General features: G+C 30.9%; 1 protein-coding gene across 11 annotated transcripts in view; it reads left to right on the forward strand.

Annotated features, from left to right (window-relative positions):
* The window catches only part of LOC148626462 (serine/threonine-protein kinase mig-15-like), a 90,363-nt gene extending 74,238 nt beyond the window's left edge, over window positions 1-16,125 (forward strand). For 5 of the 11 annotated variants that reach the window (XM_088570481.1, XM_088570483.1, XM_088570485.1 and 2 more), the window contains 13 exons: window positions 2,149-2,275; window positions 2,816-2,967; window positions 6,146-6,380; window positions 7,125-7,190; window positions 7,689-7,834; window positions 8,284-8,347; window positions 8,843-8,943; window positions 9,638-9,787; window positions 10,375-10,431; window positions 11,575-11,653; window positions 12,362-12,442; window positions 12,793-12,932; window positions 13,352-16,125. In XM_088570481.1, coding sequence (XP_088426607.1) covers window positions 2,149-2,275; window positions 2,816-2,967; window positions 6,146-6,380; window positions 7,125-7,190; window positions 7,689-7,834; window positions 8,284-8,347; window positions 8,843-8,943; window positions 9,638-9,787; window positions 10,375-10,431; window positions 11,575-11,653; window positions 12,362-12,442; window positions 12,793-12,932; window positions 13,352-13,435 — 1,482 coding nt within the window. In that variant the 3' untranslated portion in view covers window positions 13,436-16,125. The remainder of the gene's footprint in view (window positions 1-2,148; window positions 2,276-2,815; window positions 2,968-6,145; window positions 6,381-7,124; window positions 7,191-7,688; window positions 7,835-8,283; window positions 8,348-8,842; window positions 8,944-9,637; window positions 9,788-10,374; window positions 10,432-11,574; window positions 11,654-12,361; window positions 12,443-12,792; window positions 12,933-13,351) is intronic. The other 6 variants (XM_088570482.1, XM_088570486.1, XM_088570491.1 and 3 more) reach the window with 2 other exon arrangements.
* Window positions 16,126-16,961: the final 836 nt, after the last annotated feature.

The raw sequence follows: 16,961 nt of genomic DNA on the forward strand, positions 1-16,961 counted from the left end.
GCATTAGACAAATATTGACCAAATCACATAAAAAGGAGTGTTGGTGCATTTTTATATTGTTCTGTAAATTATTATGTATATTTTATTGACATGATTCATTTGTCAAGGCTCATGTTTTGCAAATGGACATTCTATTTCTCTTCTAATCATATGTAGATAAACAAGAACTCATACCCTTAAATTTTAAACCCAGACAAATTTTTACTAGATTTGTGAGTAAACATTCTATTACTTCCGTTTCAGTTTGAATAGCTGGCAAATTAAAAGATAATATCTCAATTTTCTGTGGAAATGATGGATATTATCCCGATTTGTCAATGGGGAGAGAACAAATTAATTATTGTGAAATCTGACTCATTTGACAAAGTAGTGCATCATCTCCGGAAAACTGTTGAGAGTCATTATCTAAAGGAACCCTTCAACGGCAGAAAAGGACTGCTTATGTGATGGCATGTTACTTTACTAGGTTTCTTCCATTCTTCGTGAAAACTGGCTTTAATTAGCCACAACTGATGACTTAATCAAAGTTAAACATTCTCTTCTGAAACAAGTTAATTAGTGTTTGAAATATTCATTTCTGGCAAAAATGACAGATCCTGTTTTGTGCGTAATTGATCATAGAAAAGAAATTTTTTTGGGAGGTTTTGAAGAATTTTCTTTTTGATGGTTACATAATAAATGAATGAACCTGTGTCATTTCTAATCATTGGAGTCACTATGATTGGTGTTCTTAAATGTTTGGCTTGTCTAAATGTATCAAAGTGATTGAAAGTTAAACCTTTTCAAAATGGAAGATCTTAAGTAGAAAAGACATTCTTTTAGCATTTGTTTTTCATTAAGCTTTGAAGATTTGATTTAGCTCATTCCAGCTCAAGCAGCTCTTGGTCCCAAGTTGGATGAAATGTTGACTTATAATTTTTGTTTCGTAAATGCCCAATGTATGGGTTCAGCTTGGGATAATGAGGAGAACTATGCTTTGACGAAATTGAACCCTTAGATGAGATCACTTTTGTCAGTATTATTGTCCATGTGAAAAATGTGCTGCTCTTTGAAATGGAATGGCTTTAGTGTTGGATTTGATGCTTTATTAAGAAATAAGCATATCATAATGTACATTTTGAGATAAAGGATTTTAATTTTGGGAGAGTTATTCCATCTCTCTATCATAAGATTGATCTTAGAAAGTGGCAAATAGTAATTTAAAGTAGAAATAGGAGGATAGGATTTATCAAACAGATATGATCATTTTTTGTTATAGTAATACTTCCCTGTCAGCTACCGCAGAACCTCAAGTTCCCGTAAAAATTGATGGCTTTGTTAATCAAAGCCTTCCAATGTCATTATGATCTGACAAGCTCGTCTGATGCTTGGGAAGATTCCTCAAGAGTTATTTAATATCATGTCACATTAGACAAGTCATTCATGGCAAACATGGAATTGGGAAGGGGTAAAATTGGATTATATGATTTGAAAAGGAGTCAGTAATTTTACTGATAGAAATCATGATTTCCCAGCTGAATTTGGTAGAGTTAGTTAAATTCCACTCCTCGCTATTTCTCTGGTAACTCTCAGGAATATGGAATAAATGTTATAAAATTATAATTTTAAATTCGAGTCAGTATTTTTGACTTAATGAAATTGAATCATTTCTTGAGGGGACTTAATTTGAATACAGATTCTGAATTGTATTATTTTTTTTTCTGTAACTGTGTGAAAAATTGGTTATGTCCATGCAAAAAATTAAATTAAATTTCAAACATAAAATTGTAAATTTAACGTGGCTGAGTGACCTAAAATTGTAATTATTTCTCAGTCTTCATGATAAACCAGTACTCTGAAGCCTGAGGCTAGTAAAGGCGCTGATAGTCCAGTCAAATTCCAGTCATATCTGTATCAACATTTCTTCAAAATATAGTTTTGGCTTATAGATCAAAAAGTTTACAATAAAAACTGATATCATTCTAAATGTAACAGTATTACTGGAATATATTTTTAGCTTTTAATGGATGTGTTTTTACATCATTAACTTGTAACTTAATGTATTTGTGCTTCTCTGTATTCACATACAAAATATTGTTACCGGTAATATGTTTGATGACTTAGTTGAAATTACTTGTAAAATGACCATTCTCCATTTGTCTTTTTCAGAACAAGTCAGACACAGCTTTCGCAGACCAACAACATGAAAGAAATAGAAAGAGTGAAGCTATACAAAGAAGTAAACCACCTCTCGCCAAAACCTCATCAAACTCATCAGCCCCTGGTGCAATCAGTGGTAGGTACATCACTTACACTCCAAGCACTAAAATAACATTAAACTCATCAAGTCTCTGGTTCAACCAGTGGTAGGTAAGGGACATACCCCTCGCCAAAATCTCATTTAACTTGTCCAGCCCCTGGTGCAGTTAGTGGTAGGTACTGTATATCACAATATTAACCTCTTTCCAAAACTTCCTCCAACTCATTAGCTCTGGTCCAATCAATGATATGTATTTACTAATCTCAGTCCTTCATTTTGTATTTAGAAAGTTACCTAACATTGAGAACCAATTTTGCCATTTTTTATTATGTTTTGAATATTTTGATACACTTCCATGTATGAATCAATTTTCATTAAGTCGTTGAATTATATTAGCATGGGGTACTGTGTCCTTCATGTTTTATATAAATGCCATTGGTCCTGCCAAGTTTAGAGAATTTCTAATACACTTTGAGAGACAAACATTGATTTTGCTTGTAACAAGGGGCATGCTATTGTGCTCCTTCAGAGTATTTGCCTGAAATAATACATGAGTTTACTGTTATGATTTTTCAGCTTTCCAGTCCCCCAGACATAGTGCTAGTAGTGGAGCATTACCTGACCTGCTGCCTCCCCACACTCCTCCCCAGTCGAGGTCACCTCCCACTCCACAGAGGCCGCAGGATAAGACAAGTTCCGATGAGGTAAATCCTCATTCCTTTTCTTTGGTAATGGTCTTTTATCACTTAAACTGTCTGGCATGATTCACATACAGTACCTGAACCGATCCTTGCAATAAAAATTGTGATTGGTAATCGATGACCGATCAGTTTCCTGTCATTCATCAATCCGTCAAACGATCCATTTAACTGGTGATCGCATCACATGACCACAAAGTGGTCAATGTATGTTACGTTTTTTTGTTGTTTTCTTTGTCATTTTTACACATATTTATATAATGAAATGGATTTAAACATCAAATTATACTTTTATTTTTCGTTTCTTTTATTGAAAACAGATCTTATGTCATTTTACATAACAAAACTGCGCTCAGATCGGTCATCAGTCATCGATTTGTCAAATCATTGCGTAGATCGGTTCAAGGACTGTAGTATAGTCACACTTCGATGAAGGATTTAGATTCTTAGTCTGAGAAATTAACAGTAGATTTGTAGTCTTAGAAGATTATAATGATCAAGCAAGTATAGGTTACGCAGAGTGTATGATGGACCACGATTGAGAATGGACATATATTTTTATAAGTCCTGTCCTGTATTAAAAAAGAACCTGCAGTTCTGCGTGAAAATCTGTATTTCCACTATTGAGGTCTTCTTTCTTGAAAGTCATTTGTTGCGTTTCTTCCACTACTGAAAAACTGTTGCATACATTTCTACTTTGTTGTACATACTAATATCACTAATAACCCATGTTAAGGTGTGTACAGGAAACTGCACCAAACCTTTAAATTTGAGTAATTGAGTTCGGAAGAAATTTTGCAAAATAATGGTAAATTTGATGACTTCTTATAATTGTCATGTATTAAGTGATATTATCTTATATAAACTAGGCGCTACCTTTATTAAATGGTAATGAAGAAAGATGATATGCAGAGAATATAATGTGCTGAATATTTCATTTTCTGTCGTGCAACTAATAAGACTTTCCATTATTTTTGTACAACCATTAGGTCATACTAATGGCAGAATATTGTTTTTAGAAGCACCAGATATACCCAATTTGATATCTCCACCATATTTATTTCATTTGAAATATATGTATAAGAAATGTAGAAATTATTCTCCAATGGTGGATAGAGGATTTCAGGTAAACCCAAACTTTTCCTAATTTTAAGGGGAGGGGAGGGGGCATATGCCCAGCACACATTTGCTTCGATCCTCTCCTGTTCAATGTGTAGGTGTGCGGTATTTACAATTTTTTTTTTTATTTTGTTTCAAGACTTGTCATGATTGATCAAAGAGTTTTATTGATAGTACATAGATCTACCATTCATTTCTATCATTGTTTAGGGTTGATCAAATAATAAGTTATAGATAAATACTGATATGGATAAGGGATTTACTATGATCACTGAGATACAACAATGATAAGTTGGTGGGTAGAGATGGAAGCATGGCAGGTGTATTGTCTTAGCAGGATTAGGCCATGTAAAGATAATGTATGTTTTTATCTGTTACAGCCAGTAAAATAGTTAACTTCAGAGAATAGAATTGGTCTTCCTTTGATTTAATGACTATCTGATGAAATGTCAGGTAGTTAACTGTGATTGTTATTAAGTCAATGGGGGACCAACTCTATTCCATGATGTTAAAGACTGGGGATAACCTACAAAATTTTAAGCCCCTACAGCATTTAAGCCAATACGGCTGTGGGGGGGGGGGGTGTTAGAAAATAATGATGCTATTCTTGGTGCATAATCATCTTGCCTTAAACCTCCTTTTAAGGAATCAATTACCGTTAATTTGGATAGCAGATTTTTTTCTTCAAAAAAGGGTACTCAGAAAGCAAATATATGTTTAAAAAGGTTTGCATGGTATATTAACTTTTTAAAAATGTTTTGTGATATTTAACCTTAACTTTCTTTCTGTTTAAAATGTGTGCCAAAAGTTTGTTTGTTTTTTGATTACTCAAAAATTGACTTGATACTGCCTAAAATTTTGTTAGAATATTAGTAGACAGATGTCTTTCAGCTAATTAACGAAGATTTATTGAAGTTACTGAAAGAAAAGATGCAAATTATGATTAAACATGTGATGAAAAACATTGTGTCAGTTTGGCAGGAAGTGCATTCTTTTTTATACTGGGTGGGGAGAAGTTTGATGTAATAATAAGTATTCAATTAATTGTTTCTATATAGATGTGTTGCCCTTTTTGCACTGAAATTAATTTTTGACATCTAGATTGTTATTTTTTGTAATGTACATTAGAGAGTCGTTTATTTTAGGAATGACAATTGATTTTAACAGTGTAATGTAGCTAAAACTTTCCATTTTTATATGTATGCCTAATTTTCTATCTTATGTGCTTCTTGTTGATAGTCATTAGCTTTATGATCAAGACTAGTAAAGTAGGAATTGTGTAATAATATACTAAATTTTTAATTGATTAAAAGTAAGAAAACATACCAAAAGAATTGCAGAAATTTTTTTCAAAATGAGCTGATTTGTTCTCTGCTTAACCAATCCTTTTAAACCTTGAAGCCTGAAATAAAAAAAAAAAACAAAATAAGAAAACTGATATAATACTTTGTATACAAAATATAATACTACTGTGACTGTACTATTGTTGGTGGGGTACCAGTTTTCTTGGTTTTGTAGGTAGGCAGAACCACAAAATTTGGTTCACAATGAAGAGAAAAACTTAAAGACCTCAAAATTCAAGAATCCATGAACTTGTGTTTTTTCCTTATCCACGAAGATTTGTACATTTTTTTGTATCCATGAATGAAAGTATATTGTACTTCTACTGTATGTTGAATGCAGTTTAAGTGTACTGAAAGTAAAAAAAAAACAAAACAAAACAAAAACAAAAAAACACACATTTAGAAGTGTGTTATTGCAAACAATGAGAGTACTTGTATTACATTTAATACATTTATTATTGACATGTAATGTAAAAGTAATTATTATAAGTACATTAACTGTACTGTTGCCATATTTCTAAGGCCTAATCCGCCAGTATCAAATATAATGAATTTTCTATATTAATAATTCTATTTTCTGTAACAGTGATTCCGTCAGATGTATTAAATAGAATGGTAGAAATCTGATATCAGCCGCAGCCAATATTTCTAAATCAAACAGTTAATTAACTTGGTTTTGTATGATGTTTATTGACTAAATTTCATAGTAAAAACATTTTCCATTTAATTACACTTGTAATTTTCAGTATCGACAAGCCGTCAGTCAATCTGGGCAGTCTATGCGCCATCAGAGGTCATTTTCAGCATTTGGTTTCGGAGCTGGTGGATCAACAATCGGGTCACAACAGTCTAGAAGAGGGTCACAAATTAATGTTAACGTCACACCAACACAAACAAACACAGAGGCAGTGGGTGACACCCCTGAAATTAGAAAATACAAGAAAAAGTTTACATCTGATATACTCTGTGCAGCTTTATGGGGTTAGTAAATTATTATACTGCATTGACTTTCTAGGTAACTCACGACAGTTTCAGAGCTGGTTTCATAAAAATCTCAAATTGAGATCTTCCTCAAATCCTTCCACAACTCAAATTACAATCAATCAAATTGCTTGAAAAAGAAGATTTAAGAAAAAAACTGAGACCGAGGTCTGGCCACTTTCACAAAAAGTTGTGAGTATAGGATGGATCATAAGAAATGAATTAATCACCAATACACTTTCAAGAAGCTGCAAACAATTATTCAATTGTACATATGAGGGCAAAGAGGTATTTTCTGTTATAACTTATGACTAATTGTATATATACACGTTTTTGAAAGAGTCCACAGCAGTTTTGTGTATGGTTTTTCAATGTACTGAAAAAAAATACTGGATATAACTTTTGGGTCTCATGGTAATACTTAGTCGAATGTCGATATCAAGGAAAAAAGGAGAAACATTTGATTGCTTGATTTGTGTTCTTTCATTTCATTCAAATAATTCACCTTTAGAATCTTCAGTAAGTCTAGGTGTCAATGGAAAAAAGGGTTAAACAAAAACAAAATACAAAGAAAAACATGAAGAAAAACTCTAAAACTTACAACATATCACAAATCCTGATAGAAATACTAAATTGATTTTATAAATCTTTCACCCTGGTGTAAGGGAGACAACTCTTATGCATTTGGAATAAAATTGGAAGAATGAATACAATTTAGATTAAAGGTTGAATTGTTTATTTTAGGTGTGAACCTGTTGATAGGGACAGAAGCTGGTTTAATGTTACTAGACAGAAGTGGGCAAGGAAAAGGTAATTATTTTAGTAACATTGTGTTTGTTTTTACGAAAACTTTAAGATGTGAAGTTAAAGTGTGGCGAAGTGTAAACTATATGATGTGAAGTTAAAGTGTGGTGAAGTGTAAACTATATGATGGGAAGTTATAATGTTGGCCTAGTGTATTGAAGTTTCTCTGTTATTTGAATAATTCTGTATAAAATAAATTAACATTGGTTTTAACTATTCAGTGATATGCATCATATTATTGTATCTAATGTAACAAACAGAATACAAATCAATCTTCTGTTTTGAATGTTATACAGAGTAGAAATATCAAATCAATTCTAAAATGACATCAAGACTTAAAAGTGCTATTTAGACTGTAGGTTATAATTGATAGTTGGTAAAATTCATTGTTTTTGAACTTGGTATTTTAAAATAATGAGGAAATTGGTCAGTTATTTATACATTTAACTCTACACATTACTCAACCATAGTACAAACTATGTATATTTTTTTTTAATTTTGCAGTTTACACATTAATATCACGGCGGCGGTTCCAACAAATGGAAGTATTAGAAGGACAAAACATCCTAGTCACAATCTCTGGTAAAAAGAACAAAATCAGAGTCTATTACCTGTCATGGTTGAATAACAAGATATTTAAAAAGGAGGCAGTAAGTTATGGTCTTCTTATTGTCTTCTTTTGGTCTCCTGCAAAAAGACACCTTGAGACGAAAAAAAAAGAGTATAAAGAATATAAATATATATACAGGAAAAGACAATAATGAACAAGAAATGAGAAAGGAACAAAAAAGTCTTAGTCAAATAAATTGAAATGACTTAAACATTGTAAATGAACTTGTGTTATAAATTTTGCTATGATACTTTATGTTATTCTAATGTATGCATTTGTGAGCATTTTTTTTATGTGAGCAAAACACCCTCATGAAAGTAAATCACAACAATTAATTTCTTTTATCATGGAATCGATGTTGGAAAAAAAGAAAAAAAAGGAAGCTATATTAAATATTATGCTGAATATAGAATTTACAAAATTAAGTTGGTTTACAATATAAAAGTTTGTTGATGTGACTCATCAGTATTTTATGTTTTTTTTTTCCAGAATGAAAAGCGTGCAGGTTGGGTGAATGTTGGAGAGTTAGAGGGATGTGTTCATTTTAAAATAGGTAAGTATCTACATGTATATAGAATATTGAAATCCCATTGAGGGAAATCATTTGTTTTTCTGTTGTTTTCACACACAATTGAAAGATAAGTGACAACACAATATAAAATTAGTGCTTTCTGATGGATTAAGGTTATTTTTTACAAGGCTTTGTGTGAATTCTTTAAATAGTGGTCTTGTTTTTTAATGAAAAATCTAACTGCAAAAAGAGGTTGTTCTGAGAGCTATGAAATTTAAGTAACTTTGTGTGTGATATTTACACGCATAATCAGAAATACCATCAAACGTGAAAGATGAAAAAAAAAAAGTTTATAGGGTTGAACTAAGAATAATTATTTATACATCAGTGAATATTACTATTGTTTTGGAATTATAATTTTTTGAAACTCTCTACTGCTCCACCAATCAATATTTCTTTTGCAGTGAAATGTGGGATGAATATTAAAATTAAATGAATAATTACATAACTTTATGATGGATATCGTTCATTTTTCAGTAAAATATGAGAAGATAAAATTTTTAGTGATAGCCCTGTTGGACAGTATAGAAATATATGCTTGGGCACCAAAGCCATACCATAAGTTTATGGCTTTTAAGGTAAGTAAATGAATTCAGAGGCGTAAATTGGATTAAAAGAATCAACAACTTCATTTATTAAAAGGCTAATAATCTTTTTCACATCACCATTTAAGAATGATATTTTGCATGTTTTAAAAAAATTGTAGAAATAAAACCAAAAACAAAGTATTAAACAAAAATCTGTAAAAAAGACAATAAAAAGGAATATGTAAAGGATAAATTGCTTTCTTAATGGTTTAAATAGTTGTTTGCACATATGTAAGGCACTAAACTTTGATAATCTGTAAAAAAGAAACTTTTGTGTGGGAACATTTGGAATTCAGAATGTCCTCATGTCATGGAAGTTTAGGCATGGTCCATTATCATTTTCTGGTGTGTGATAGTGGTATTTTAACCTTATTTACACAGTTGGTGGGGACATCTGTGCTCTATGGACTCAATTATTTGAGTTTTTGTATTAGAATTACAAATTTTTTTTAAAGGTTTTGTTTTCAGCAAGTTTATTGGTATCAAACTGATTAATGTATGTACATAAAAAAATAGGAGATGTGGTATGATTGCCAATGAGACAGTCATCAACCAAAAGCCAAGCAACAAACAGTTTAATTTCTACAGTTTACCATATGGTGTTGAATGATGAGCAAGCTGTAAAGGCTCCATACAATGGTATTAAACACTTTATGCATATTGATTCACATCTTTTTTTTTTCAGTCATTTACAGATCTGGCAAACAAACCACAGATAGTTGACCTTCTTGTGGAAGAAGGTCAAAGGTTAAAAGTTGTATATGGGTCAAACTGTGGATTCCATGCCATTGATGTGGACACAACATCTATTTATGACCTGTACATTCCTTCACATGTGAGTCTCACTTTCAATTTACAATTTGAATAAACTGTACACCATCACATTTTATCCAAGGAGCCACTATGCTTATGCTGTACTTTAAATACTGTGGCTTTGATGCTTTCTGCCTAAAAGAACACCAGGTAGATTAAGAAATGGAAAAGAAGTATAATTTTTGATAATCAGTGCATGGTTGATAGATTGAGATATAGAGTATCATATTCATTTCTTAACTTTTAGATTCTTAGTTCCAGTGCCATTTCTTTTGGTTTCTAGTTTTGATCCAAACAATAGTTGAATGTATAGAAAAAATAGAAATAGTAGTTCACTAGTAAAATAGATAACTTCTATAACCTTCCTGAAGTCTGATATGTTTTGAATTTGAATTTAATTAATACAGTTTTTGGCTAAGAAAATTTATTCTTTCCCCATTTAGCTTAAGGGATTTCCAATATCTTGTTGTACTTCTAAACCTCTTCCTTTTCCCTGCAATGCATGCTTACCAAACCACACTTGTAAAAAAAAAGGTCATGAATTTAAAAAAAAAAAAGTGCTCCAAGAGAGATAACTCTTACTCAATTTGTGGGTGTGTTTTACTGCAGTTCCGTGGTAACACAGATACAACACAACATACAGGTGTAACATTCTTTATCAACCAGGTAAAATCTTGTTACCTGCTCCATAGAATGGCTACAAATGTCTTAGTTACATGACAATGCTAATAACAGATTTGTTGTCCTTGAAAACTTTTAAAATCATGGAATTAAATCTAAAGTTTGCTTTGTTTGTTTGGATCTGACCTTTTATTTTCATTCAGATCACTGTTTCAATTTCTGTTTTTCTTTGTAAATATTTGGTTCCTGTATTTCTGAAATCCTGCCTTCTTCATAAAATACTTAAAGGCAAGATGCTATATTTAACTGCATTTTGAAACTTAGAAAAAATACAATTTAGCATTGTCATTGATTGTTATTTTGAAAATGACTGCATGAATTTAAATGAAATAGGTGTTTATTATATTTATTTCAGCATATAGTATTTTACATGTTTTTGGACTTTATAGGGTTGAATTTCTTCATAGTTTTTTGCTAGTTATGAGTTCTTGTTATATTTTAGACTATAGCATATTGTTGCCTTTTTATAAATTTGCATAAATGATATCCTTGCATTACTCACCTGCCTTGATTGAAACACTTTCTTATGCTATTAATATGTGCATGAGCTTGCCTTGAGCTTTTTGCAAAATTTGGCTTCTTGATGCAATACATACATAAATATATATTTATAATAACAATAAGGGCCAGAGGTTTCTGTGAGAGATGATTTGCTATGTATTTTGATGTCAGGGTTTGGCTGCTTCTTGTTGTTTTAATGCAAGGAAAAATAGGACAAACAAAAAAAATTAATAGGAGTGGAAGTAAGGGAAGATATATAGAAAGTAAAATCATATGAAAACTCCAGAATAATAATTACGTTGGTATTTAAAACAAACATTTTGGGACAGAGAAACCTACATAAAGATATCATGTAGTGAAGTGAAATAGCTGAAAGTTCAGTGTTTATGTAGAAATAAACTACAAATGACGATAAAAAATTAGAAATAAAGGAAAAAAAAAACACTAAAGATAAAAAAACAACAACAGCAAACAAAAAACAAATCAAAAGAAAGAGTCTAAGTACCACATGTTTACTATTTTTTGCACAAAACTTCATAGATCTATTTTTTTAAACTGAAAAGTTTTCACAGACGGTACATATAAGTTGAATTAAGCCTATTTTTTTATTAAGATTTTCTATTTCAGACACAGCTTCCTATAACTCCCCATACTATTGTAGTGTTACCTAATACCAACCAAATGCAGCTATTATTGTGTTACGACAGTAAGTAGTAATCTAACTTGGTAATGTCAAATCTCAGTCAATGTAATGATTGTTGATAATGTGAAATTGTATCAAAGATAAATATCTAATTATAGCCAAAAAAAAAAAAAAGAAAAAAGTTTTTTCACGCTTCCTCTATATCACAGGCAAATGTGTCACACATAATAGTCATATGGTTTGCACCATATGATAATCATATTTTTCCCAAACATATGATTATCATATGATATCAAGCCAAAATTAACATATGAGAATCATACGATAATCACATGACTTCATATATTAAATATTATAAGATTTTCTTGTGATTACTGTATGATTATCATATGAATTGAATACCATATGATTATCATATTTGCCTGTATAACATGTCGTATAATCTGAACATTTTCCACCTTCCTCCTAAAAATGGCATAGTGTCTGTAATCAAAGTTGGCGAATGACAGATTATTATGGTCGAAATGTTAAAATCTCTTTACTTTTGTAAAGTTATATTACTTAGGAAGAAATGTTTTTCATTGGGTACTATTTTTTGGTGGTTTGGTCAAAACGCAAAATTAAATTCTTACTGAAGGATAAAATTCCAAAAATTAGAAAAACAGGCTAAACTCCAATCCTCAAAACTCAAAGTCTATCAACAAGTTATAACAAACCATAAATATTGTTATAAAAAGAATACGTACCCTCACAATGTATATATTTTTGTAGATGAGGGTGTCTATGTGGATACCAGTGGAAGAGTAACAAAGAATGTTATATTACAGTGGGGAGAGCTCCCTACATCTGTTGGTAAGATCACTTTCCAATATTAGTCGAACATATTTTAAGTCAGTTACACATGAATGAACTGAAGAAACTATTTAATTTTTCAGGTGTTATAGCTCTAGGTTCTCTTTTGCACCATAACAAAGAACCTGCTCAATTTTTGCCAATGGAAATTTATGCTTGTTCAAAATGTAAATGATAATATAGTATCTGTAGCTGTCTTTGCTATACAGAGCATTTGTAGAATTTTAGACTTGATAATTTTTCATGTGACTTTAGTAAGGATCTGTAAAATGTGTAAACATTTACTATGTCAAAAATATTCCATGCATAATAATAAAAAAAAAATAATAAGATTTATCTTTTAATTACAGCGTACATCAGTACAGGGCAAGTGATGGGATGGGGAAACAAAGCCATAGAGATCAGGGCAGCAGAAACTGGTCACTTAGATGGTGTCTTTATGCACAAGAAAGCTCAAAAATTAAAATTCCTCTGTGAAAGAAATGATAAGGTGGGTGGCTATGTCTAATGCAATTTTATCCAATTAGATAGTAATACATGCAAACCATACTTGGATTATATAAATTTGTAGTTTACATGTAATATAAATATGGTGGTGATTTTGTTCTACAGCTTGACAATCTGAGTCTATAAAGACTGGAAAGAATATCTATCATGTTGAATGAATTCATAAAAAAGAAAAAAAAAACAGTTAAGATGTATAATAGCTACTTGAGCTCTATTTGTTCATATCTTGTGTTAAATTTTGGAAATGATTTGTGATTTATTTGTATAATGCCTTCCGAACCAGTGCACCTGGTCCATGCTACAGTATTTTAATGTAAAAAAATGATGATCAAACTCTGTTTTCTCAGTTTTTTTAAGGTTCAGGGTTATGAATGTTCTATGGCAGCTTTATTTATATTCCAGGTGTTTTTCTCTTCTATGAGGTCAGGATCATCTTGCCAAATATACTTCATGACACTAAGCAAGCCTGGGCTGGCTAACTGGTGATTGTCTCCAATAAAATATACATGCTTATCTCACATCGCATAATAAACAAATGTGTTCATAATATAGTAGCATGTGTGAACTTGTACTGTGAAGCCAATGTATTTTATATGGCAACAGCTCAATGAAACTGGACTAGAGCTCAGGCTAGATTGGGGATGACAGACTTACAGACATAGTTTTAGCTGTGTTATTCTTTTTCGTGACAAATAATGCTTTTGTCGAAGAAATGCTATTGAGCTTTAGATGATCCAGGACTTACATTGTGAAAGGTCACAGATCTTCTGTTGTTGGTCATTAGGTGAACCATAATGCCCTGATGGCATTCTGTAAACAATGGACTTGTGACATGGCATATAGTAAGTCATGGCATGGAATTTTTATCCAGTGATTCTGAAGACATCATCAATTTTTCTCATTTTATTATATGTTTCTCTGATATTTGAGGAGATGGATGAACGGCTGTAGTTTCAGGAGAGTGTTTTACACAGTTTTTATTGTACAAAAGTGCCAAATGTTAAAGTATTTTGTATATAAATAATATGGCACAAAAAGAAGGAATTTGTTCGTTAGGGACAGCAAACTGCTGTGATGCAGATTTGAAGACAATTTCGTTTATGACTGATTCTGCAATGACAAATGTGTATAAAACCATAATATATATATTGTGCCTGAATTTTGGCATTTTTGTTTGTAGAAAACCATGATTTGTATATTGCCCTGTTCTTTTTTATTTGGCATTTAATTGTTTGTATGATTTTGCCTAATCATAGAATTTGATATTTTAGGATGTATATCATGTGAGTGAGTCATGCAGAGTTGAGAAAGTGTTCATTGGCTGATAATAGATGAGTGTAATTATGTTTTTTTAAGCTTTTTTTTCATGAATATGGCAGTAAGTGTTAAAAGCTATCTATAAGAAATCAGAAAAATAAGTTTCGATTGGATTATCATTATGCATTGCACATTTAAATTTTAACAATGTTTAAGAATACTCATTCATTTTTAGTGTGCAAAAATTATTTATGTATTACTATACAAGTTCAGTGGCATAGAAATAATAATTTTTTGTCCAAAAAAATAAAGTTACCGGTATGAATTTGTACATAAAGTAATGGTTAGCTTATATTTATCCTTTCAAATAAGTTACAATATTTTCAAGTTTGTTAATCTCTGTTTGCCACAAACTATTTTTGCCTTTTGATATCATTAAGAAAGAAACAAATGTGTTGATCCAGGTTGCCCATCTAACCTTAAGAAAGGGTGTAAAGGTATGTTTTGAATCAAGACCAAAATTTAATCAAATTCTATTTTTGCTTTCTTATTCCCTGAATATATTTTTGTGCCAAAAGTTTTTCAAATTTAGTCAGATTAATGACTTGAACTGGAAAAATATTCATCATAGCCTCAAGTTTTGCAAGAAAGAAAAAAAATCGAAATTTTTGTATCGACCATTCATGTCCTGATTTTTCTTGAATTGTGCTTCAGGGTAAAAGATATTATCATTAATTATATATTTATTGATATATAGCAAGATTATCCCTCAGTTTTGATTCTTTCTGATCTCATTCTAAGTTATATTTTAAGAATCCTGTGTTTTAATCACTCTAATTTTAAACCAGATTTTTTTTTTCTAATTCAAAAGTATTTCTTTCTTTTGATTCTAGTCAAGTGTTCTATAAAAATTTGATTCAAAATATATTTCTTGGAAACATTGTTTGCTATATAAAAAAGAGAAGAAAAACATGAAAGCTGTAATTTTTACTCATTTTATGCAAAGACATTTTTCTTAACCTATGTTTTAAAACCTGACGGACTTTTATCATTGAGGAAGATTTTTATTAAAGATGCATTAATTGATACAACATTCTAAAAGAAAACCATATTGTAGAGATGCCTTGTACCTATTCTAATTCCATTCATTATTCTCTTGTTATACTCCAACTGTTTTGTCTGTAATACATTTCTTGAAGCTTTATATAGCAGTTATTCAGTATGTTTTGCTGTAAAATCTTTTTATTGGATGGTATTGGTGTAGTTAATAAGGAATATTGTTTCAGCTTGATGTAAGTACAAATGTACATTTGAAATCAATAAGGAATATTGTTTTAACTTGATTTAAGTACAAATGTACATGTGAAATCAGTATTTTACCATTAAGAAAAATACTTGTTTTTCAGTCGTTAGTAAACTAACCTGTTGATACAACCCATCAAAGTCAACTGTGGACTTTCAAATATAGGAAAAACCCATGTTTTTCAGTCATTTGTAAACTAAGCTGTTGACACAACCCTTCAAAGTCAACTGCAGACTTCAAAATTAAAAAAAAACCAGTAAAACAAATTATGTATAATTGTCACTACTATAGGATGAAGATGATGTTGCTTTTAACTATATGCTTAAACTTTCCATGAACATGTTCATTTACATATTTACCTTCTGACTTAACCATTAGTTTAACTTCCTGACAACATATTCATGTATATTTGCTAGTGAAAGTCCATGGTTGATTTTATACAGTAGTATTTACCCTATGCAAGATAAACCAAAAACCCAGCCGTATATTGTTGATGTTTGGTTGATTAAGTTTCATGATTATTGTGTTGTCAGTATCAAGAGGGGACTTAAAGTCGACTTGTAGCTCATGCTTTTGAAAAGTGCAATTTTTAACTAAATAAATCTGATTTTCTTTACATTTTCTTGTTCATTTTTTTAAAGTACATGTATGCCAATGTTTGAATGAAATATATTTGTACTTGTATTTGAGGACAAAAAATTGACAGAGAAATAACACTTGTTACATAACATATCAATTTCTGTATCTACTGTACATTTAACAAACTAACAAACAAACAAACAAACAAAAACAAAAAAAGGAGACTACATACTGCATAGTGATACTATAGTTGATGAAATTAATAATTGAAGTGGGAAGATTTTATGCAGCATAAATTGGAAAATTTTGGCCATACTTATTTTTGGTTTATTTGGCGCTTCTCTTAAAGGTGCAAAAATTGAACACACCAAAATGTAATGTTATGGAAAATTTAGGCAACCAATATATATACTGGTGTATTGATGTGTATTATATGATCAAAACAAAATTTATATCCTTATATATGTCTGCATAGCAATTAAATTGACCATGTTTTACCTGGGTAAAAACATAGTAATATTTTTAGCCAAAGGCCATGTGAGATATTGCCATCACTTGGTGTCCGTCATCGTCGTAGTGGTCGTTAACAATTATACAAAATTCTTCTCCTCTGAAACTGCTTGGCTAATTAGAACCAAACTTGATATGAATATTCCTTGGGGTATACTGCATAGAACTGATGTGAGGATTTTTGATTCATCAAAAAACATGGCTGCCATTACTAAAAATAGAACATAGGGGTCAGACAGTAGTTTTTCACATATATCTCCTAAACCGTTAGGTTTAGCTGAATTCTGACATGGGTAAAAGTGTTCAGCATGATGAGATCTATCTCAGGTCAACTTTTGGTTTTAATCCATGAAGCCATGTTGG

Source organism: Perna viridis, chromosome 2, assembly GCF_037379345.1.
Source record: "Perna viridis isolate PV_CMFRI_1.1 ecotype Kerala chromosome 2, ASM3737934v1, whole genome shotgun sequence".
NCBI lineage: Eukaryota > Metazoa > Mollusca > Bivalvia > Mytilida > Mytilidae > Perna > Perna viridis.